This window comes from Accipiter gentilis, chromosome 8 (assembly GCF_929443795.1).
Source record: "Accipiter gentilis chromosome 8, bAccGen1.1, whole genome shotgun sequence".
In the NCBI taxonomy this organism is placed as follows: Eukaryota; Metazoa; Chordata; class Aves; order Accipitriformes; family Accipitridae; genus Astur; species Astur gentilis.
In genome coordinates this window covers 32460679-32482671 of record NC_064887.1, presented here as the reverse complement: position 1 = coordinate 32482671, position 21993 = coordinate 32460679, and the positions used below count along the sequence as shown (strand labels likewise).

The window sequence follows — 21993 nt, the reverse complement described above, 5'->3', positions numbered from 1 at the left end:
ATTTCCCCAGTGAAGATTGTCAGGAAATGGAAATCATTCATTTTCTTTCTTCAGATGCTGGATATTCCATTTGCTTGTGCAATACCAGTGCTCTTGTCTTCCTCCTCCTCCACAAATTTTTCCAGAAAAACTAGGGTGTAGTTGTAAAGGACATTTGCTCTAGAACTACAATAATTTCTTGCTTTCTGTCGTACGTTTGGCTTTTTCATGCACATGTGATGCAAGCAACATAACTTACTGCTTATGTGTCTTGCAGGTGTTGGACTGTTGTTGTTTAATAAAACTTTTTTATTGCCAAAGATCGAGTTGCTCAGGATGTTTCTCTTCTCCCCTCCTTATAAACACTGTCCTGCTTTTGTTGCCTATCTGCATGTGGGAAAATCCTCTCCCATTCCATGGGATGGGATAATTCATTCTCCTTAAATATTCCCCTCTTGTCTGCAGCCCCTGTGCTCCAGGAAGGAAGCCTTCAGGAGGGTTTCTAGCATTGGAGGCTGAACAAAATATTGCAGTAGGTGAGAACTTGGAGTGGTTGGGTGACTCCAGAAGCAGTGATCAGTCTTGAACAAGATCTTGTGAAACTGCTGGCCTCTGTCTACTGACATCAACGTTTCCATCCCTTGCGATTTGCTGCTCATGTGAGATTCCAGTATCTGTGCTACCCTTTGCATGTTGTGGTAGTGTAAGAGTGTAAGATGCTGCCTCCTGCTATGGCCAGTAGCTCTTTATTTGTTAGAGAGGAGCAGATGAGTGTTTAGGTCTTGAAGCAGCAGAGTAAGCCTGTCTGCTTATAGCTGATCCAGTATTGCATGGTGGGGAGAGCTGACGGTTCAAGAAGGGAAGAATTGAGGTAGGAGTAAGAACAAGATGGGCGAATGGCATGGAGCATGTTCCAGTCTAGTAAACTGGGACAGCTGTCCTTTCTTCCTAAGAGGGATAGAGAAACAGGTCAGATGAGAGCAAAATGAAATGCCAGTGGTAGTTGCTTGCTCTGTCTTGTCACTGCAAAATGGAAATGAAATCCAGTCAAAAGTAGTAAGTATGCTGATATTTTTTACTAGTTTGTTTTCAATTCTTTTAACCTTTACATAGAAATAGGTTGTTAGCAGGTACCTGTGTGAAAAAAGCTGCCTTGAAACAGGCGCCAACCAAAAGAGAAATAAAGTTTAACTATTTCAATACCGCTCAGTGAATTTTGCTGAAAATAAATCTGCAAAGGCTTGGTTCTTTGCCCAATCCTCTCAGGTGGATTTTTTTTCCCTGGGCAGCAAAACTCAGTGGCCATATTCTAAAGCTTACTGCTGGGAGGTTGCACTGAAGGATAGTAGAGAGTACAGAAAAGGTGGTGTGGTTTCTTTCTGTATGCAGGGGATGCGGGTGGACCAATAACGGAGGCGGTGAGTGTCGCCTGGGCTTATCTCATCCAGGCATCCGCTCACAATTCAGTGCTTGTAGTTGGCGTGCCAGCTGGCGGGACGTTTTCCTGATGTAAATTATCCATCCGTTCTGAGGGTTCTGAATACAAGGAGGCCTTTTGTGTGTAGGGATGAATTCCTAACTTGGGGAAAAGGGAGGAGTTTCTAAAGATCTAAATAGCATTTGCTTACATTTTTCCAGTCTATGGTTTTCAGCATGGCGCATTTCCTGGTGGACCTTGGGATACAGAATTGGGTGGTAACACTGCTGAGGGAGGGCATTAATTGCTGATGACATCTGGCAGCTGTGGTCAGCCCAGCAATGTGAGCAGGTTGTTGGGGAAGTGTCCCCTGCATCGACCAACACTGAATGTTTCCAATGCCACTGCTGCCTCCTCGGCAGGCACCCAGACTTGCTTGCTTGGTTGAATCTGTAATTACAATACTGCCTTGAAGGCTTATGTACGTACTTGCTTACTCTAGAGAAAGATATTAGTGTTTCCTACATCAGCCTGAATTATTAAAAGGGACTGGTTATTTTGTCACCTTTTCACTTGCTGGTGAATGGCTTCACGCCTCAGAAAAGATGCAGTTTTAAAATGTGCGGCTCATGATTTTGAGCTCTGGATGCTTTAAAGACGTGTCAGGTTGTGCTCCTGAAGTGCTGAGCTCATTGTTGCTAATTACTGCATGTTGTCTTTCTACTAAAAAACTTCTATAATAAACATCTGGATTTCTTCCTACAAAATAGATCTGCCACTTCTCAGTACACAGAGGGAAATACTGTCTGATACTTGACACTATCAGACACTTCTAAGCCAAACTGAGATCAAAATAATTACCAGCTTCTAGGAACAGGAGAACAATGAGTTTTTGTCTTCCAGATGAAACATTTAAAACTGCCTTTCACCTGTTATTTTGCCCTGCAAGACTTGAAAGCAGCCTAGTTGGCTTATCTTTCCTAGAAAAAGAGCCCTGCTAGCTGCCAGGCTGCTAAGCACAGCTTCTGTGCTCAGTATGAAGAGTGGGGAAATCCATTTCAACACTGTGTCAGCTGGTCTTGGGTAAACTCTATTGTTCCAGCAGTATTTACCCATGGCAAGCTGATAGGGTGCTAGTGCACAGCTGCTCTGTGTGCTTTAACTGCATTCCTGTTTAATGCCATTAACAGGATTTCTCAAGTAGTTACTCTGCCAGCTGAAATAAATGTCTTTTTCACTTGGGTTGCTTGGTTGAGAGGGTTTTGAATGCATTTTCTTTGGCCTGCCATGTAAAACTGAAGATGAAAAAGGGAAGGTCCTTTTCATTTAGCACAAGGGATTTCTATGGAAAATGTTTTTGTGCTGCCACGGTGCAGTTTGCCTGTGTTATGCCTTTAGCTGAGCTGGAATTTTTGCAAGGAGCAGTAGGAGACCTTGTCAGGAAACAGGGACTGTAATTCAGTTCTAGTAGAGAGGAAAAAAAATAGGGTTTTTTTGGGACGTGCAGGCTGTGACCTGGCCTTTCTGCTAGAGCAGAAGGTTGTGTGTGTGGAGTGAGAGTACATGCCCGGCCCCCTCTTCATTCCCAGGATTCTTTTGAAGCATTTCCTCCCCAAAATCATCTTAATGAAGCCTGAATGCAGGGTTTTCGCTTCACGCTAGAGGAATGCAGTACTAGTAGAAGAAAACTAACCATCTCAAGTCAAAATACCAGGGCATGCTTGACAGTTCAGTTGACACAATTTAATTGAATGTTCTTCATGCTGTTGGCTCTGGCTTATTTTTTTCCTCCTCTTGACTCATGGAATGGCTGCCTTTGCCTGATGTCTTCACTATTTTCCCTTGTCATGAAAATTGCCTAAAGAAATCCCACCAGGGCAGACTTTCAGCCTCATATTTTGCTTTATTTTAGCAGGTGAGCTTGAAGAAAACTTTCTCATTAAGCTGATGACAGTTCTGTTTGTGGTGAAACCCTGATAGTAGGTCTGGTTTTAGTTGCTGCCACCCTGAGAACTTCAACAGTTTTGATGAGCAAGTTGCAGGTCAACATGTATACTAGGGTTTTCCTGCAGAAGACTGAGGAGGCATTTGCTTCTGGGGCTACTTGCCTTTAGCTGGAAAAGATGAGTAGTATATCCTGGGTTTGTTTACCAGGGGCCTGAAAAAGATCTTTGTGTATGTCTGGCCTATTGGCTTGTGTCTGGTGTGCTCACCTTGAGTTTCTGCATGTGCACGCTCTTCACCTCTGAAGCATACTTTGCCTTCAGTGAGGAGCTTTCTTCTTGAGAAGAAACCGTGTAGCAGGAGAAATGGGAAACCTGGGAGGGACTGACTTGTATGTGTGATGTCTGCTTCTTCTTGCCTTACATTGAGATTCATAAGAAAAATACTTCCAAATAAATGGAAACAGGGTTAATCTCTTGTGTTGGGCAGTCAGGTGTTGATCCTCAGGAGTTTCTAGCCCTTGTGGAAGCAGTTTGGCATTAATAGTGTGATTGCTTCTTACTTGGCTTCTGTGTGTAATAAGATCTGGTAAAATAACTTGACCCCAAACCATCAGTGATATAGTATTGAGCGAGAGCCACAGATTGTGAATGTCTGGCTTCCAGTTTTGTGCTTAGGTCATCCATAACCTCACATGTGATATAAATAGGAAAGGGTATTTTGTGGGAAGTATTGGGGGGGGCGTATCTGTACAATGCCTCAGCTATCTTGCATGTTATGCACAGATAGTACTTTTGGGTAGGTTGGGGTATTGGCGGATTTCTTCGACTTTAAAGACAAGATTAGTCTTATCCTTGGGACATGTAGCTGTAAGTTTTTTCAGATGCTGTATGTCTTGATTTTTACTTAAATTTTTTTTCTAGTATGTTGATTTCTGGACCCTTTGCCAAGCTTCTCATGCTACTTTGGTGTTTCTAGCAGCCAGAAAGGACAAAGGTTCCTCCCTTGCACTGGCTGGGGTCTGGGTGTGATGTGCCTAATGCAGGCTGGTCCCAGGATAACCAGTGGGTGGCCCATGAGCAAGAACTGTGGTGCATGACCTGATTCATTGCCATCAGGTTTTGTGTGTGTGCTTTGAGAGGCACACTGTTCTTTTTGCCTGGTGCTACCTGGTCTGCTTTAACTTGTGAAGTGAGCCACTCTTCAGCAGGTGCAAAGCCTCCTGTTAAAACTTAACATGGCGGAGTTAATTAATTTTACAAATTGAGGTTAAATCTGTGTGACTTCTACAGGCAGAAAAAAACCTGTTTCTCAATCAGTTGAAACTCTTCTAGTAGCTTTTTTTTTTTATTTGGTCAGCAAAGGGACCAGTGTTGGCTGCAACCTCTACTTAGAGCAGTGTTTTTTTCTGGAGGTGGTGGGAGTGTAAGAGAGCATGGCAGGGGCTAAACACCTGAGGTTTTGTTCCAGACAAACCTCATGTTGTGTTAGCAAGTTCCCTATGTGCCCGAGGGTGTCCTGATCGTACATGGTCTGCTTGCCGAGGTGGAGCAAGAACAGCTAGCGTGCAGCTGTATGCCTCCTCCTGGGAATCTGCCCCTCGGCTGGTGGGGATAGCGGAGGAAAGTGGCTGAATTGTGCTATGGTCCTTTTTCCTGATGGATTTTCTCAGGGGCCTGAATCCCCTAGGTGGTTGCTTTATGTGCGTGGGGGTAGATACTCGAGTCACTGGAGAAGAATCCATGAGGGAGGACAATCTGTTAATTGCCACAAACCTGTTAGGAGATTAATAGTGATGGCAGGGAGGTGGGTTTACATTTATTGTCCTAGGAGAGGGAGAACATGGCTAGCTTGTAAATCATTGCACTTTGATCTGAAAAGTGTCTTGGCAACTTTAATCATAGGGTCTGGGAAACTTAAACCTTGTTTTGCCTTTCCCAGGGAATGAGTAGAAGAGGGTGTACTCAGTAGTTCAGTGCTGGAGGAAAAGCTTCATGAGTAGTAGAAAGAATTTGGGATATTATCTATTTAAGGAGGAAGGAGAGGTACAAAACAGGCTCTACAGTGTGACTCTTGCGTCTCTGGTTAATACTGTTTCTCCCATACCTGTGTTTGGAAGAAATATTATCAAACGGCATGGTTAAATTGGACCTGGCCTTAGATACACACAAACTGTTCGTGGTTCTGATGTAATCTCTCATGTGTTGGGGTAAGGATGTTGTTGGTGATGTCTGCAGAAGAGAATTGCAGCTTGACATGTGCGTTTGGTTGCACAGAAGTGTGTAGGTCTGTTTATTTGTCTACTCAGCCTGCCCTCGACTTCTGCCTTTGGTTCCTTCGCCTTGTTTTTGTCGGGAGATGCAGTGCCTAGGAATGGAAGACATACTTCTGGTGCTACTGGACAGTGCTCATGCTGCTGGGTAGTACTAGACAAGATATTTCTTCCAAAGAGAAAACTGCAGCACAGCCCTTTCTGTTCTTTGTTTTGTTTGAGTCTTTCTCATATCTGTCTTCTGTCATCTGCAGGAAAGGCCTTTGACATCACATATGTGCGTCTGAAGTTTCACACCAGTCGGCCGGAGAGCTTTGCGATCTACAAACGCACCAGGGAAGATGGCCCATGGGTGCCCTACCAGTATTACAGTGGCTCCTGTGAGAGCACGTATCACAAAGTCAATCGCGGCTTTATTCGGACTGGAGAGGATGAGCAGCAGGCGCTCTGCACGGATGAGTTCAGTGACATCTCCCCTCTCACTGGGGGCAACGTGGCATTCTCAACACTGGAGGGACGTCCCAGTGCCTATAACTTTGACAACAGCCCTGTGCTACAGGTATGTGAGGAGGACTAAGTCAATCAGGTGGTCTGAGTTGTGTCTTTCTGTTTAGTCATTGTGGGTTGTGGCTTTGTGCTGACTGTGGGCCGCACTACAGCCCTTATTCACACTGAAAGGCGCTTGCACAGCTAAGTTGGGATGGACAATCCAAAAAGACTCTTTTGAACTCTTGACTCTCTTGTTAGTAAGTTTATGGTACAAAAAGCAAAATTGGTGGCACTAAGGATGATTTTTCATTAGGCATCATGGAAGTCTTTAGAGGCTGGATGTAAATCTCTGCCTGCTTTAAAAGCAGCTGTGGGCATTTTGCTGTTGTTCCAGATATAAGGACAGAGGAAGGTAAAGCCTAAGTCAAATGAATATTTGGGGCATCTGCATGTATATTTGGAGCACAAAAATTTAAGAAATGTGAGATCCTTCCAAACAAATTAAGGCTTACTGGAAGCCCTAACCTGTTCTCATACATGTGTGTTGGGGTGGGGGAGCTTGATTTTATCCACAGTATTTGTTTTCTCTTACAAGTGGCTTGGTGAGGGGGTTCGTTCGGGATTTTTTTGTTGTTAGCATTCACAGTGCTGGTTGAGCAGCAGTCAGGAGCATACTAGGAGCACCAGTTCATCTGATTTACTTGCCACTTTCTGTATTCTGCTTGATGACTTCTCCAGCTTATATTGCAACAAGGAGCTAAAGCTGTGGGGTTTGCCCCATCAGGGCTCATCTCCTTCATTTCGGAGCTGTGATCACCACTTTTTCCCTTTCCTCTTAGAGTAGCAGGAGGAGACTGAGCACCCAACAGGCTTGGGGTGCACCTGTCTCTGATCCCCAGCCAGTGGGCAGAAGAGCAGAATGGCAGAATCTGGTGGGGCTCATGTCTGCAAACAAAAATAAAGATTAATGGGAAAGAGAAAACAACTCCTGAAATGGAAAAGAACCAGTTTGGCCACCTTGCTGGTGTAACTAGCCCTGGCAGAAAACACGGTTTAATCGTTAAGGTGAACAGAGAGGTTTCAAGTTAGGGATATGGTGTATAATTTTCTGATAAAATTCTTTTTGTAAGGAAGAGAGACCTGACCGCCACTTCCCTAAAATATGTACAAACCTCTGGCATTGCTTTTCAGAACTGAAGTAAATGTGTATTTTGTGCTCAGTGCTTCCATGTGTTTATGCCAGTGTTTGTAATTCAGTAAATCTTTTTGTTGTAGTGACGCAGCTGCAGTATGGTTGTACATATAGGGATGTTTTTCTCATGTTCTTTTTTATGGCAAAATAGAAAAATGGCATTGCAAAAGCTGTAGTAAAAATGAGGAGGTACTAATGACAGTCACTGGCTGAAGGTGGTGTGAAATCTGGGGACAGGCTACATTTGCTGGCTGTTGCCAGAGGAGGGTAGGGTACTGTGGTGAAGACGCTGTGTAAATATTATGAAAAGCTCTTGTGTTGTAAGTCAGATCTGCCTGTCTGTTTTCCTTCCTCAGCCTCCCCCAGCCTCATTCATCTGTCTGTGTCTTTTCATCTGGCAGTGTATGTCTGCAGACAAGTGTACCCTAAACCCTTTCCTGTTCATGCTGTAAAGCTTTGCAGGAAAACTGTGGTCAGATAGATAAGTACAATTGACAAGCTTGCATAATTGTGGGCACTGTGCTTTTTGCTTGTGATGTTAGCCACTGCTGCTCAGCTGAGAGCAGTCAAGATGTGAAGAGGCATTGGAAAGGGTACCCAGAGAGGAGCAGGGTCTGGAAAACACATACAAACTAAGAGGATGTGGTGTAATGCCTCTTGGGCAGGGATGTATAAGCTTCTGAGGTGCAGAGGGGAAAATGATGAGGAAGAAACTTGCTGATTGATGAATGACTTTGAATACAACTGCTAATGGCACAGCACTGGTATGTGTTTAAGAGGAATGTTTGATGTTTAATCTGATGGGATTTCTGTCTGCTCTAGGAATGGGTGACGGCTACAGATATTAGAGTGACCCTCAATCGTCTGAACACATTTGGAGATGAAGTTTTCAATGACCCAAAAGTTCTCAAGTCTTATTACTATGCAATTTCTGATTTTGCTGTGGGTGGTAGGTGAGTAGACAATAAACCTCTGTACTTATTAAAAGCTTTTGGTCAGGATTACTAGAGTGCTTTAAAGATTTTGATTATGCTCACATGGTACCATTAGGCTCTGGTCTTTATTGACTGTCCTAAACCAAAAATGCAGTAGAATGAATCTTATGAAGCTTGCAAATACTGTATATAATCTCTTGTGGCTATAATCTCAGGGCAGACAGACTCTTTTTTTTTTTTTGTGATTAGATCAAATGTTAAGTGATTTGTGAGAGTGGAGGGTGAAAAGAGCGACAAAAATGTAGAACAAAAGAAGAAACCCCAACTTTTTTATACCCTGTGCTTTGTGTGGTTTTTAACATGTCATTAGTTGTTCTCTGCCTGTATCTGTAGCCTAGAATAACAGTAAGTAGAAAATCTCAATGTCTCTTCTTCACATATATTTTGGGAGCTATCTCCTATGGAGATCTGAAACATTGTACAATACTGTGGTTGTCCGTTCCTTTTGCCAAAGCGTATTGCAGAATGCTTAAATCTTAGGTTGTTGATGATAAAATGTTTTCATAAACAGAACTGAGACCAGTGCAGTGTTTTGGACTGTTTGGAGAGAGCAGGCCTGAGACTGGGATTTGACAACATGGGAATTTGCATTGGCTGCACCACCAGTCTGTGGAGGTCCCTGGGCTTCTGTATTAGTCACCTTTGTACTATTTAATTTCTTACTGATACAAGCACACGGTCAGCATGCATGCCTTTTCCTGGACTCTTATGAGAGAAGCTATGGAGAATGTACTAACCTAAAGCCAACAAAATCTTTGCTTCTCCTACTCACCTTATTCTGTTTTAGTGACAGACTGCGAAGGAGTTGGTTGACATTCTTGCATTTCTAAATGCCTACCTCAAGCATGCTGCACCTGTTTGTTTCATAGAATGGTTTGAATTGGAAAGGACCTTCAAAGATCATTTGTTTTCGGGATGGCTCTGTGAGTGACCTGGATTGCTGGAGTTTAAATACTTGTTCCTTGTCTCTTGTTAACCAGATGCAAATGTAATGGGCACGCAAGTGAGTGTGTGAAGAATGAGCTGGGGAAGCTGGTCTGCAACTGCAAACACAACACCTTTGGGGTTGACTGTGAAAAGTGTCTTCCTTTCTTCAATGACCGTCCATGGAGGAGAGCGACAGCAGAGAGTGCCAATGAATGCTTGCGTACGTGTGGCCATGCTTGAGGGGAAAATCTCTGAGGGGTTGGGTCCCCTGCCTCTGTTGGCATCCAGAAGCTGGTCCTGGGTGGTTTTCAGTTGTCTCAGTTGCAGTTGGCCAGTGTTAAACACAGTTTAGTGCTTTTCAGCAGAGATTTCACATGGTTTTAAGTTGTCTCGGTTGCAGTTAGCCAGTGCTGGTGTTTTTCAGCAGAGATTTGGTGGGACTGCTGTTCCTTCTACTCTACTCCTATCTTGTAGGAGCTTTCTGGTAGATCCCCAGAAAGGGTCATTTCCTTTCTGGAGAAGGATGGGAGCAACCTTTAGAAAAGAGATAGATATGTTGCAAAAATGTACAGGCTTGTACTTTACAGAACCCGTAGAAAAAATTATTTAGTGTGCTGGAGTATAATTGACCTTGAAAAAGCGCTTCATTTAGCATCCACTGACTTCCTCTTGTATTTGGTTTATTGGTTTTTACAGTTACTTGTCAACTATTTCATCTGATTTCAAAGCTGTTGCAACAGTTCTGGACTGCAAATGTGGATCTCTGTGACCGAACGCCAATTTATTTTTGCTTGGTTTTGTGTCACAAACCACAGCTCCTGGTAGTTTACTTTATTGGGGAAGCTTTATCAGATAGAATAGCTTTCTTCCTGTCTGACCTCTGTGTTGATCAGTCCCAGCTGTCTGGTCAAGACCTGTGGCTTCCCTTGACAGGCCAGTCAATCCCAGGTCTTCTGCTCCCTAGACAGGAGATTTGTAATCCAGGGGGGAAACTCTTCTTACAGCATGGAGTCAGCCTTGTTGTTATCTTCTTGTGCTTGTTTGCATGATGGAGATAGGTGTTGCTGTGTGGGAGGGCAGCATTTCAGCTGCAAATGGCAGCGCCATGTGGAAGGGAGTGGGGTAGAAAATGCTGGTTTTCTTCTGGATGTAGATGAGAATGGTCTCAATGAGCCCGTTTTGTCGCTACAGCTTTGCTTCCCCCTCCCCATGTTCAACCACCACAAAAATATGCTTTCTTCTTTTTCTTCTCTTTGATGTATAAATGCCTTAGGGGATCTGTGCCTGGGTCTCAGGATGGTTAAAGGCTCCTACTCCAGCTTCCCTACAACTTAATATTAAGCTTTGCATAGCAGGTTTTGTGACTGTCAGGGTCGGATAGCCGCATGTGCTGTTTGCTGATGGTACCTTGTCTTTGCAGCTTGCGACTGTAACGGGAGGTCACAGGAATGCTACTTTGACCCTGAATTATACCGCTCAACGGGCCATGGGGGCCACTGCACGGGCTGCTCGGATAACACCAGTGGTGCCCACTGCGAAAGGTGCAGGGACAGTTTCTATCGCCTGGGGAGTGAGGAGGGATGTCTGCCCTGCAGCTGCAACCCAGTTGGTAAGTAGTGGCAGCAAACATTTCTGCCTGCAAACTTCCACACACAAAAGCTAGCTCTTCTCTTGATTATGCAGCTAATTGCAAACTACAGGGTAAAAAGAGGGGTTTTTTTGTCTGTTTTTCTTGCTTTTTTTACCCATGTAGGAAATGTTTATTGGGTTGTATTTTGGTTTAAATTATCCTTGGATCTAATTGGGGTTGCGGTGGCAGGAGCAGATGGTTCACCTCTGAAGCATTTACTCCTTCAAATGTGTTCTAGATTCAAATGTGAAATAGATTTTTATTTTGTTTTATTGGTTGTGGGGTTTTTTTTCCACTGCATATGTGTTACCCTGGACACTCCCAGTACTAAAGAGCTCATTTAAATTCTTAATAAACAAGATGATGTGAGCGAATATTTCTGGAAGTTGTTCGTACTGAAGAATTGTAGTAAACTTTAGCTGCATCAGTTTCTCCTACTGAGTATCCAAGCACTATAAATACAAACCAGTGAAACCTTAAATGCAAAAGGGGGTGGGGGTGAGAAAAAACAAAGTAAACTCAGAATATGTAGTAACTCCTTTAAAAAGCAAACAAACAAACAAACCCCCCCAAACAAAGCGGAAAAAATTCTGGCAGGAGAACAAATCTTTTGTCATCAAGGGAACCACTTGACCTCTATGGTATGATGCCATAACTACACCAGCCCACAGCAAATAAGGGGGAAGGAGACAAAAGGGTAACAGATAGTAAGATATGATGTGAGATTCCAAAATAGAGTAGCTGGAATAAGTAATTGCTTGCAGCATGCCCTAAAAGTCAGCCAGCGAGAGGTCTGCCAGGGTACGTCTCCTGTCTAATTTGGTCAGAGAGTTGTACAGTTGTGAAATTTTTGACCAAGAAAGGCCTCTTTCTTCCTCCATCTGCTCTCCCAGGTCCTCCTCTCGGACCTTATTTTAAGAGGGGTGAGAGTTGGTGTCAGCTGAGATGGTCAAGAAGCAGCAGGGAGGTGACTTCTTGGGTCTTTAAGGACAAATTTCAAAGGGCTTTATAACAGCTATTGGCTTGTGTTCTGTGGCACACTGGCACCCAGGGTGTATTTAAAGCCCCTGGATAGGTTTAGATTGCTATTTTTTGTCCAAATACTGTTTTTTTTTCTTAATTATAAGTGGTGCTGCAAAGGGGGTTTGAACTTTGGCTGTATATGGTAAAAGTTTTGTGAGTTCTTCTGTCCAGCCTAATCATCTTAACTCTTCACTTTGCTGTAATCTTCTGGTGTGGATTGAAGTGGAAAGAAGCAACTATTTCTGTATATTAAAATATTTTTTCCTGGTAGTTAACTCTTACAGTGCTGACAGATCCTAGACTTCTAGCTACATTGGTGCTTGGGAGAAAGCATTTTGTCCACTGTGGATTAAAGAAACCTGTTGCTGCTTTTTGTGCAAGTTTGCTTTAACAGGGCATTACTGAGGAAGGTGTCCTTCCAAAAATGAGAGTTTTGCTGGAGAGTTTGTTAGGGTTAACAGTAGCACACACAGCCTCACTCTGAGTAGATGGTTTAGTCTTTAAATCCAACTTGGGAATCAAGGGAGGAAAGGAGATCATAGCGTGAAAGGGAGAGGTCAGGATATCCCCTGGCAAAGGGGAGATGGTGATTAGGGAGAACACAAGGGATTCAGGGAATAAAATCTCAGAAATGGTGCGTTGCAGGGTAAAGCAGGCATGGAATTAGAGGCATACCAAGGTAACATTGAGGATGAAACAGGAATAAGGATGCAACTTATATATTAAAAGGTTGGTTGGTAGGAATACTTAAAAGCTGAATATAGTTTGGAAGACTAGATAACGATTGATCTCTCTAGAGCTGCTGGAGGAAAATCCTTGTGAACTAGAGGCAGTCTTTAGGTAAGCTGTCACTCGTCAGCTTGAAGCTATGCTTCTCACTTTCTTTTCCCATATTTCTTGCCCATTTTGTAGAGTTGGAAAAAATTGCAGGCTAATAGAGCTGGGTGGGTCTGCTGAGATGCCTGTCGCTGCTCTCCCTGCAGGCTCCCTCAGCACGCAGTGCGACAGCTATGGCCAGTGCAGCTGTAAACCTGGCGTGATGGGTGATAAGTGCGACCGGTGCCAGCCAGGTTTCCACTCCCTCTCTGAAGCCGGGTGCAGGTAAGGGGGACTGCTGCTCTCTAAAAGAAAAACTAGGCTCCCTTTGAAAGTTTTTTTGTGTTGGCTCTTGATGAGTTATCCTTTCTCCTGACTCTTTCAGGCCCTGTTCTTGCAATCTGGCTGGCAGCACTGGGGAATGCAACGTTGAGACAGGACGGTGTGCATGCAAGGACAATGTTGAAGGCTTCCACTGTGAGAGGTGAGTTTCTCTTCCTCTGGCTTTGTTTCAAGAATGAGAAACATTCCAGTGATGGCCAGGGGTAAGCATCAGGGAAATGAATTTTCTTTCCTTCACATCTTCAGATGCAAACCTGGATTTTTCCATCTGGATTCCTCCAATCCAAGGGGCTGTACCCCCTGCTTCTGTTTTGGACACTCTTCAGTTTGCACCAACGCCATCGGCTACAGTATCTATAGTATCACCTCCAGCTTCCAGTTTGGTAAAATTGAACCTTCCTTTGTATCTTGGGCTGCGCTGTAGACTCAAGTCAGAAGCAATTAAAAAACCTGCTCCTTCCTCTCTCTGCGAGACTGCAAATCTTGGGCAGGCAGGTCTGGGATCCCTCTTTTGGAAGTGTTGAGTTATTTCTGAAGTTACTGGGAACTTCCATGTCTGCAGCTCATTTGTTCAGCTAGGGAGGAATGAATTCACAGCTGGAACTTCAGGCACCCAGTGCTAATGTACAGCATGCAGGTGCAAGTGAGAATTGCAAATACAAGCTTTTTATAGTTTGAGAGAGGTGCTGGCAAGGGGGCATTTTCTCAGTTTTAGAACCAAATCAGGAGTTTCTGACCGAGAGGGTTACAATAATTTTAGATTTGGGGTTTACGTGGCTCTGAAACACAGTTGTGTTTCCGATGGGTTTGTAAGCTCAGGAAAAATCTTTTTTCATACAGCCAGTTTCCTGTGTATGCATGTTTTCATGCTGCATAGTCTGAAAAGAACATCTTTTTAATTAAAATTCCACTGGAGAACAGTTCGTACAAAGGCTGAAACTCTCAAGTCGTAGGGGATTGCAGGTTTTCCCATCCCTGCTTAAGGTCTTTAGAAAAGAAGATTTTGAACAAGTAGTTGTCACAGGGTTCAAAGTTCAGAGGGTTCAAGTCAGCACTCGAGTTAAGGGCATAAATGGGAAAGATGATGTTTGCTATCTACGTTCTTCTGCACAGCTACTTTCTGAAGTCTGTTAGTGCCAGTGTACAGATTGTAGATGGGTTATATATGAGCAGTGTGCAGTATGACATGAGAAGTGTGTGCAAAGCTATGTCTTCGAAGGGTGTTAATGCTTACACATTTCATTTTTGGTTTTTTTTCAGGAGAGGACGAGTGGCGTGCTGAGCAGCGTGATGGCTCGGAAGTCTCACTCCAGTGGAGTGCAGAGACCCAGGATATCTCTGTTATCTCGGACAGCTACTTCCCCATGTATTTTGTTGCACCACGTAGGTTATTCGAAAAGTGAGGCTTTCTGTGCTGCTTGTGCCCTTTCCGTTCTGTCCCCTAACTAAGGTTTTCTTCCCCTTTCAGGCAAGTTCTTGGGCAACCAGGTTTTGAGTTACGGTCAAAACCTGACCTTCTCCTTTCGCGTGGACAGACAGGACACACGCCTCTCTGCAGAGGACCTGGTGCTGGAAGGGGCTGGGCTGAGAGTGTCGGTGCCGCTCATTGCCCAGGGCAACCCTTACCCCAGTGAGAACGCGCTGATCTACACCTTCAGGTGAGAGGACTCTCCAGGCGTGGTGGGAGCAGCTGGGACCTAGCCTGTGGTGCCCCTGGCCTCTGAGCTTTTGAGAAAAAAAAGCATAAATTTTAGCTCAGAAGAGTGGTCTTACCGGGCAAATTGGAAGGTCGCTGTCTAGCAGCATTGCATAAGCATATATGAATTATGTTGCAATAGGATAACACTGTTAGAAAGGGTGCTTTAAAAGGGCACAGCTGTTAGCATCTGAAAGCTTTGCTGATGATGCTCTTCTCCATAGGCTACACGAGGCTACAGACTACCCGTGGAGGCCTGCTCTTACGGCATTTGACTTCCAGAAGCTTCTCCACAACTTGACTTCCATTAAGATCCGTGGGACGTATAGCGAGAGAAGTAAGTCACTGAGCAGGATGTCACAGAAGAGAGGGGCACACTCATTCGTGTAGTGTTTGGGTTGTTTTGTTATAGGGCCAGGTCATAAATAGCTGTGGCAGCTTATTTTGCAAATCCTGTGCTAATTGCTTTTCACCTGGCCTTCCTGTGTAATAGCTTCTCCCAGGTCTCCGGGAAAGGACATGGGGAAGAAAGGTGCTGCCTTTTGAGAGTCTGGAAGCTGACCACCCATCACCTGATGATTTTTTGCTTCTAAATGTGGAGGTTTTGCTGTGTTGCATAGCCAGTGTCTTCCAAATTGGTAGAAACACATAGCACATAGTCCTGAAGGACATAGTAGGAGGGATGTAGGGAGTTCACAACATTTGGCCTTGGTTTCTGCTACGCTGGGAATGGTTACATCCCCCATGTTTCCTGGTCTTGCCTTGGCGTGACAAATGGGCTCTTGAAAGCACTGCCTGTGCTGAACTTGAGTGAAAGTGCCTCATAATGAGGATTTAGAAAAATCAGTCACGAATTAGGAGCGAAAATATCTGCATCCTTGGGTATTGTCATATGAAGAAGAATTTTTGCAGAAAGATGCAAAGGATGAATTTGTATTTGGGGAAGGTGGGAAAGGTGCAAGTGTTTTAGTAGAGGTAGCTCATTAAGAAGAATGTGGGGCTGTGAAATGGAGGGGGAGGAAAGGTATGGAGCAAGCTGTCCCCTGAGTGCTGTAGCTGCTGCTAATATGTGGGAGCTGAGGCTCTGCTTGATGGTCTGGAGCTTCTGTGGTGGTACAAATGTGCTGCTATAAGTTAAAAAACAGCTATATTGTGTCTGGGCTCTGTTCTGCACCAGAGAAGGGACGGGGGGGGAGGGGGGAGTGCTCAAATGCCAGGTGAAGGAATGGCGTGAGAGGAATAGCTGAAGAGTTTGCCGCAAGGCATGGTTTGCAGATGCCGTGTTAGAGACGGCGTATTAAAATTGCTGGAGAGATGGTCTGCCCTCCTTAGACAGGAATTGGTTTTGGTATTTGATTTGGAATTGGAAACCATATGCATACAAAAATATAACTTACTTTGACTGCACTTGCTCACATGCTGTTCTCAGGATTCTCCTCTGTATTGTTATTCTCAACTTTCCTGCCCTGCGCATGCCCTTCGTGAGCTATCTTGCATCTTTTCTGATCTGTCTAAACCTTCCTGGAGGATTTTGCTTCTTGATTTACCTTACCAACTGTGAGCATCCACCTGTTGGTGTCTTGTGCCATTCAGATGTGTGTTTGGTGAAGTGGTGATGAGAGCCTTTGTGGTTACAAAGCGTTACCCCTCTTGGTGCTTTCTAGGTGCTGGCCACCTGGATGATGTTACCATCACAAGTGCTCGTCCTGGACCCGGTGTGCCTGTGGCCTGGGTGGAGAGCTGCTCCTGTCCAGTGGGATATGAGGGGCAGTTTTGTGAGCGCTGCTCCTCTGGGTACCGGCGAGAGACACCAAGCCTCGGGCCCTACAGCCCCTGCGTGCCTTGCGCTTGCAATGGGCACAGCGAGACATGTGAGCCAGAGACGGGTAAGAAGGGCTGATAAAACAGGGAGCAGCAAGAGGGCGGTGGTTCTTTCTGGGTTTGATGACGAAGCAAAACCATGTCCCTCTCTATTCCAGGTGCATGCAATTGCAGGGATAACACAGCAGGGTACCACTGTGAGAAGTGCAGTGATGGCTATTATGGAGATGCGACAGTGGGCACGGCCTCAGACTGCCAGCCCTGCCCATGCCCAGGCAGCTCGAGCTGTGCCATCGTGCCCCGCACGAAGGAGGTTGTGTGCACCAGCTGCCAGGCTGGCACTACAGGTGCGTTCCTACATGAAAAGTCTTTTTTTCTACACCCCGTGTGCCTGTGGAAATGTGTCTCTTGTCAGTTCTGGGGCTTTGACCCACAGTGAGCAGCACTGAAAGCTGCTGTGTTCTCATTCAAATCCTTCTCTGTTCCTCAGCCCTGTTTTCTGTCCTGTGTGAGGCTCAGAGCTACCCATGTTCTTTGTGCCTGTCTCAAAAACAAAAGGGAAGCAGGCTTAGTCTGAACATTTCTGTGCTACATAGGTGTGCCGTGCTAGCTTCTAATAGAGCTCTGTTAATTGTGTGGTGTTGGGCAAAAAATAGGATAGATTTAAAAGAGCCAGGAAGGCGGGTCAAACTGAAATAAAATTAGAAGATGCAGTTTGCCAGCTGGAGAGGCACTGTGGGATGCTTGGAGGGGAGGGCCAGTGCCTTCCCTAGGAAAAGCAGGAAGGCTGCAGTGACTCACAAACACTGCCCAAAAAAATACAAGACCAAATTTATGCTCAGCAGTTCTAAAGAGAAATATGTGAATGGGTACAGATCTTTTTTTTTCCTTAGTGAAAAACATGAAGTCTGAGCATGTACCTGAGTTGTTAAGCAGAGGCTTTTGTTCAGCCTGCAAACAGCAAGGAAGCCTTAGGATGGTTGGCAGCCTCCATAACATTCTACTGATTTTATGCTTAGCATGGTAGAGTCCAAAGTCCAGAATACCTGTAAATGCTTGAAATGCTTAGAAAAGCCCCTGGCCAAGCGCAGAGGCAGCTTCTGGGGGTTCCTATGGGGGCCATTGCTTCGTGAACCAAAGCGGAGTCTAGGGGTCCAGGTTCCCAGCAGCTCAGGTGTCAGTACAAGCTCATCTTTACTTGTAGCTATATGATCGTAGAAGAGTTCCTCCTGTCTCCCACCACCTTCTTGGAATGTGAGGGAAAAGGTGAGGGAAAAGAGGGTTTGTGTGTGCAAGAACTGTCTAAGAAATGGAGCTTATAGCTGGCTGGTGGGGTCAAATCTGCAGTAATCGTAGGGAGCTGGGAACTGGATGCTTCAGTGGCTGCCTGTGGAGGCTTGCCAGATCTCACTGGCAGTGGGGCTTCCTGGAGCAGTGATGCCCCACAGAGCTCTGCCTGCTTGGACTCGTAAATTAACAACAAATTACAAGCAATAGGTTCGGCTTAAAGGAATAGGAGGGAAAGGAGGAGCTGAAATAATTCATAATGCAAATTTCCAGTGAAAAAGTGGCTTAAATTTAGAGATGGGAAAGGGATTTGTGCATGGTTTCCTGCACCTTTCTGGCTGCAATAGAAGGATAAAAAGGGAGGAAGCTGGAGAGCTTACTTTTCAGAAAGGACTGCAAAGAGGATCCGGGTGAGACGGCAGCAAAGGGTGTTCTGCTGCAGCACGTGTGTTTCTGTCGCATCCCAGGCAAGAGGTGTGAGCTGTGTGATGATGCCTATTTTGGAGACCCACTGGGTGAAAATGGTGCTGTGAGGCCTTGTCGCCTCTGCCAGTGCAACGACAACATCGATCCCAATGCTGTGGGGAACTGCGACCGCCAGACAGGCGAGTGCCTCAAGTGCATCTACAACACCGCTGGCTTCTACTGCGACCGCTGCAAAGATGGCTTCTTTGGGAACCCCCTGGCCCCCGATCCTGCTGACAAGTGCAAAGGTGCGAGCCGGTTCCTCTTGCATTTAAAAATGGGTTTGTCCCTAAGAGCTGCTGTTTTGTGATGTGTTGTTAGGACACAGTGTCAGGCTGTTGTACGTGCCTGTCAGCAGCAATGTGTGACTTTATCCTGGTTTGGTGGTTCTAGCTTGCTAAAATGCTTGTGTTTGTGGGTGCTTACTGCCATCGAAGCAAAAACATTGTGTGGTGCGGGGGCTGGGTTGCCATGTGTTTTTGATCTAGGCCCATTTGATCTAGGACAGGCTAGCAGGATACCAACACAACAAGGGACTCCTAACTTTCTGCATATCTCTCCATCCCTTTTATTTTTGCAGCTTGTCACTGCAATCCCTACGGCACTGTGAATCAGCAGACGAGTTGCAATCAAGTGACCGGGCAGTGTGAGTGCCTGTCTCATGTCACCGGGAGGGACTGCAGTGCCTGTGAGCCTGGCTTCTTCAACCTCCAGAGCGGACGTGGCTGTGAGAGGTGATGTTTGCCTTTGCTTGGGGCAAAGAGCCTGGTTTTGGGGCATCTGTGCTTACCTTGTGCAGGAATGTGATGTTTGTCACAAGTAACTGGTGTGCCTCCATGCCCCTATGGGTGGGGAAGAGCAGCTATGAAGGCTGTACAAAAAGCCTGACTTAAATAGCTTTATAAATAGTTTTAAATCAGGGTTTTAAATAGAAAAGTGCCACATGACTCTGTGATTGTTTGTAGCAGGGGCTCGTGGGTTCCTTTTTTAGTGCAGGCATCAAGTGACCTTGCACAGTTCAAAGGCACAGTGCCTTGCCTCCTGCATCTGCCCAGCAAGGAAAGTGACTTTTGGCAAATGGAAACATTGAGCTGTGCTCATTAGGGCTCCTTCAGAGAGGTGCTTCACCTGTGCCTCCCTTCTGTGTCACTGCCTGATGTGTGGCTGCCTCTCCCAGGTGCAACTGCCACGCACTGGGCTCCACCAACGGCCAATGCGACATCCGAACTGGGCAGTGCGAGTGCCAGCCTGGCGTTGCCGGCCAGCATTGTGACAGATGCGAGGTCAACCACTTTGGCTTTGGCTCCGAAGGCTGTAAACGTAAGTCTGAGAGGCTGGAGCGAGGCAGATGGCAAGGATGTTACACAGCCAGCCTTGCCTTTGCTTTTCTCCTGTCTCTGGGAAGGTACTTTCACACCTCACTCTTCATTGCAGCGGAAGTTGGCACTCTTATGTCCACACCCTGCATGGTGAAATTTCATCTCTGTACAATCGCTTATCCCCTTTTTTTATTAATTTTTTTTAATTGGGGGTAGGAAGAACTCCAACATTTTAGATACCCACTTCTCTTAGGTGTAAGTACATTCTCTGAATCTTGTCCTGCAACAGTCCTGTTTCCTAATGTTAAAACTCTCTGCACAACTACTCTGCAAATGGCCTGAATATACAGATTCTGTCTTGAGAAGCAACAGATCTTGTAAACATGGTTGAAAAACAGGATGATCCAAACTTTCCTCCTTGATATCCCTGCCTGTGAAGAGCAGAAAAATTAACTGCAGTTGGTTACAACGAAATGGGGTAAAAAATTGTAAAGCTTTGTGGGAGAGGTAATTGCAACACTGTGAATACATGCAATGAATGTTGCATCCAGCTAGACAGAGTGCCCTGCACTGGGTAGAAGTGCCCCGATTGGGAGCGGGGCTCCAGCTGTGGGTTTGTGCCCTTGCAGACATTTTAGGGTATTGAGGGTATGCTCTCACCCGGTGGGTTTTAGGGTATTTCTGCCTCTTCTCCAGTCTGACTGAGGTGTAACTTCCCCGCAGCCTGTGACTGTGATCCTGAGGGTTCTCACTCCCTGCAGTGCCAGGAGAACGGCCGCTGTGAGTGCAAGGAAGGCTTTGTGGGGAGCCGCTGCGACCAGTGTGAGGAGAACTATTTCTACAACCGTTCGTGGCCAGGCTGCCAAGAGTGTCCGGCCTGTTACAGATTAGTGAAAGATAAGGTAAGGCCACAAATGCCACTGTTGGTACCACTGGAGACAGTGGCACATGCCCGCTTGTGCAGCAGCTTTTATGCCTGTGGCTGGCTGATGCTTGTTGAAAGCAGAGAGGTGCAAGGTGCTTTGCTGTGTCTCATAGCTGTGCTCTGTCCCTCTCACGTAGGTGGCGGAGCAACGAGAGAGGCTGCAGGAGCTGGAAAATCTTATAGCAAATCTTGGTACAGGAGAAGAAACTGTTACTGATCAAGCCTTTGAAGAGAGATTGAAGCAGGCAGAAAGAGATGTTATGGAGTTGCTCCAGGAAGCACAAAACAGCAAAGGTGAATTGAGCTGATCAGACATGGATCAATGTGAAATGAACTCTTTGCTTGATGTTCCTGTTCCCTTTGGACACAGCATGTTTTATTTCAAGCATATGCTGTGTGTTACGATAGACAGCTATTTCAGATAGCACTGAGACAGTGTATGTTGTTATCAAAACAATGGTGGCTGTGCTTTTATCCCTGCTGTTCTCCTAGTGGTCACTGTTGTACATGCAAAGTAAAGATCTGCCTCTACCTCTGTACAAATGCAAGTGTTTTATGTGTTACCCTCTTCTCCACATGCGAGGGAGGTTTTTACTTGTTAAACAAGCAGAAGGCTTTCCAACATACTTATGCTTATAAATTTGCTCAGACATCTTGGGTTAAAGCAATTCTTGTTGGGATATCATCAGCAATCAGAATGAAGGCTTCAAAATCCTGCTGGTAGGCTTAATTATGCTGCCATAAAGCATATAATGTTCTGAAAAGTGCTGTTGTGGACTTGTAGCTATTTTTCCTGTTAAACTCTGCTTCAGATTGATCCTTGTACTGTTGCCTCTGCCATAGGATGTCTGTGAGCAGGACGTTAAGCAATGTGGCAGTGGTTTGTCCTTAGGGTCTTTTTAATGTATAAGCTGATGTGTGTTTTGGAGAAGAGCAACTTGAAGACTATTGACTTTGCAGTAAAAGTTGTTCCCCTGGGAGTTGGTTTAGTGATTTTAGCCCACTTCAGGAAAATCTGTCCCCTTCTGCATGAAGCTGGGAAAAAGCTGACGCACATCTAATGCTTGCGTTTACTTGGAAAGATTCCTGCCAGTGGGAATGATCGCTGAAGCTCTTCTCAGTTTTAGCTAAGGTAGCTTTACGCTGCTTACTTGCCATCCATGCCTAGGTAATAGACCCACATAGGGGAGTAGGAGGCTGGGGTTTGGAGAAAGGTGAGGGAATGGATTGGGTTTTGCGGTGGTATTTTTCATCTTTCTTTCCACCTCTTAGAACCATAGAATCATTCGTTGGAAAAGACCCTTAAGATCATCAAGTCCAGCCGTAAACCTAACACTGCCAAGTCCACCACTAAACCGTGTCCTAAGTGCCACATCTACATGTCTTTTAAATATCTCCAGGGATGGTGACTTAAACACTTCCCTGGGCAGCCTGTTCCAATGCTTGAAAACCCT

At 45.3% G+C, this 21993-nt stretch overlaps 1 protein-coding gene across 1 annotated transcript in view; it reads left to right on the top strand.

Moving 5' to 3' along the window:
* Nucleotides 1–21993, top strand: part of LAMC1 (laminin subunit gamma 1) — a 70319-nt gene that overhangs the window by 37160 nt on the left and 11166 nt on the right. The window contains exons 2-18 of the mRNA XM_049807966.1: nucleotides 5867–6171; nucleotides 8116–8246; nucleotides 9269–9435; nucleotides 10636–10824; nucleotides 12852–12969; nucleotides 13070–13168; nucleotides 13273–13409; nucleotides 14287–14409; nucleotides 14495–14684; nucleotides 14947–15059; nucleotides 16387–16608; nucleotides 16702–16890; nucleotides 18298–18543; nucleotides 18876–19029; nucleotides 19473–19615; nucleotides 20338–20516; nucleotides 20677–20833. Of these exons, the coding sequence (XP_049663923.1) occupies nucleotides 5867–6171; nucleotides 8116–8246; nucleotides 9269–9435; nucleotides 10636–10824; nucleotides 12852–12969; nucleotides 13070–13168; nucleotides 13273–13409; nucleotides 14287–14409; nucleotides 14495–14684; nucleotides 14947–15059; nucleotides 16387–16608; nucleotides 16702–16890; nucleotides 18298–18543; nucleotides 18876–19029; nucleotides 19473–19615; nucleotides 20338–20516; nucleotides 20677–20833 (2862 nt within the window). The remainder of the gene's footprint in view (nucleotides 1–5866; nucleotides 6172–8115; nucleotides 8247–9268; nucleotides 9436–10635; nucleotides 10825–12851; nucleotides 12970–13069; nucleotides 13169–13272; nucleotides 13410–14286; nucleotides 14410–14494; nucleotides 14685–14946; nucleotides 15060–16386; nucleotides 16609–16701; nucleotides 16891–18297; nucleotides 18544–18875; nucleotides 19030–19472; nucleotides 19616–20337; nucleotides 20517–20676; nucleotides 20834–21993) is intronic.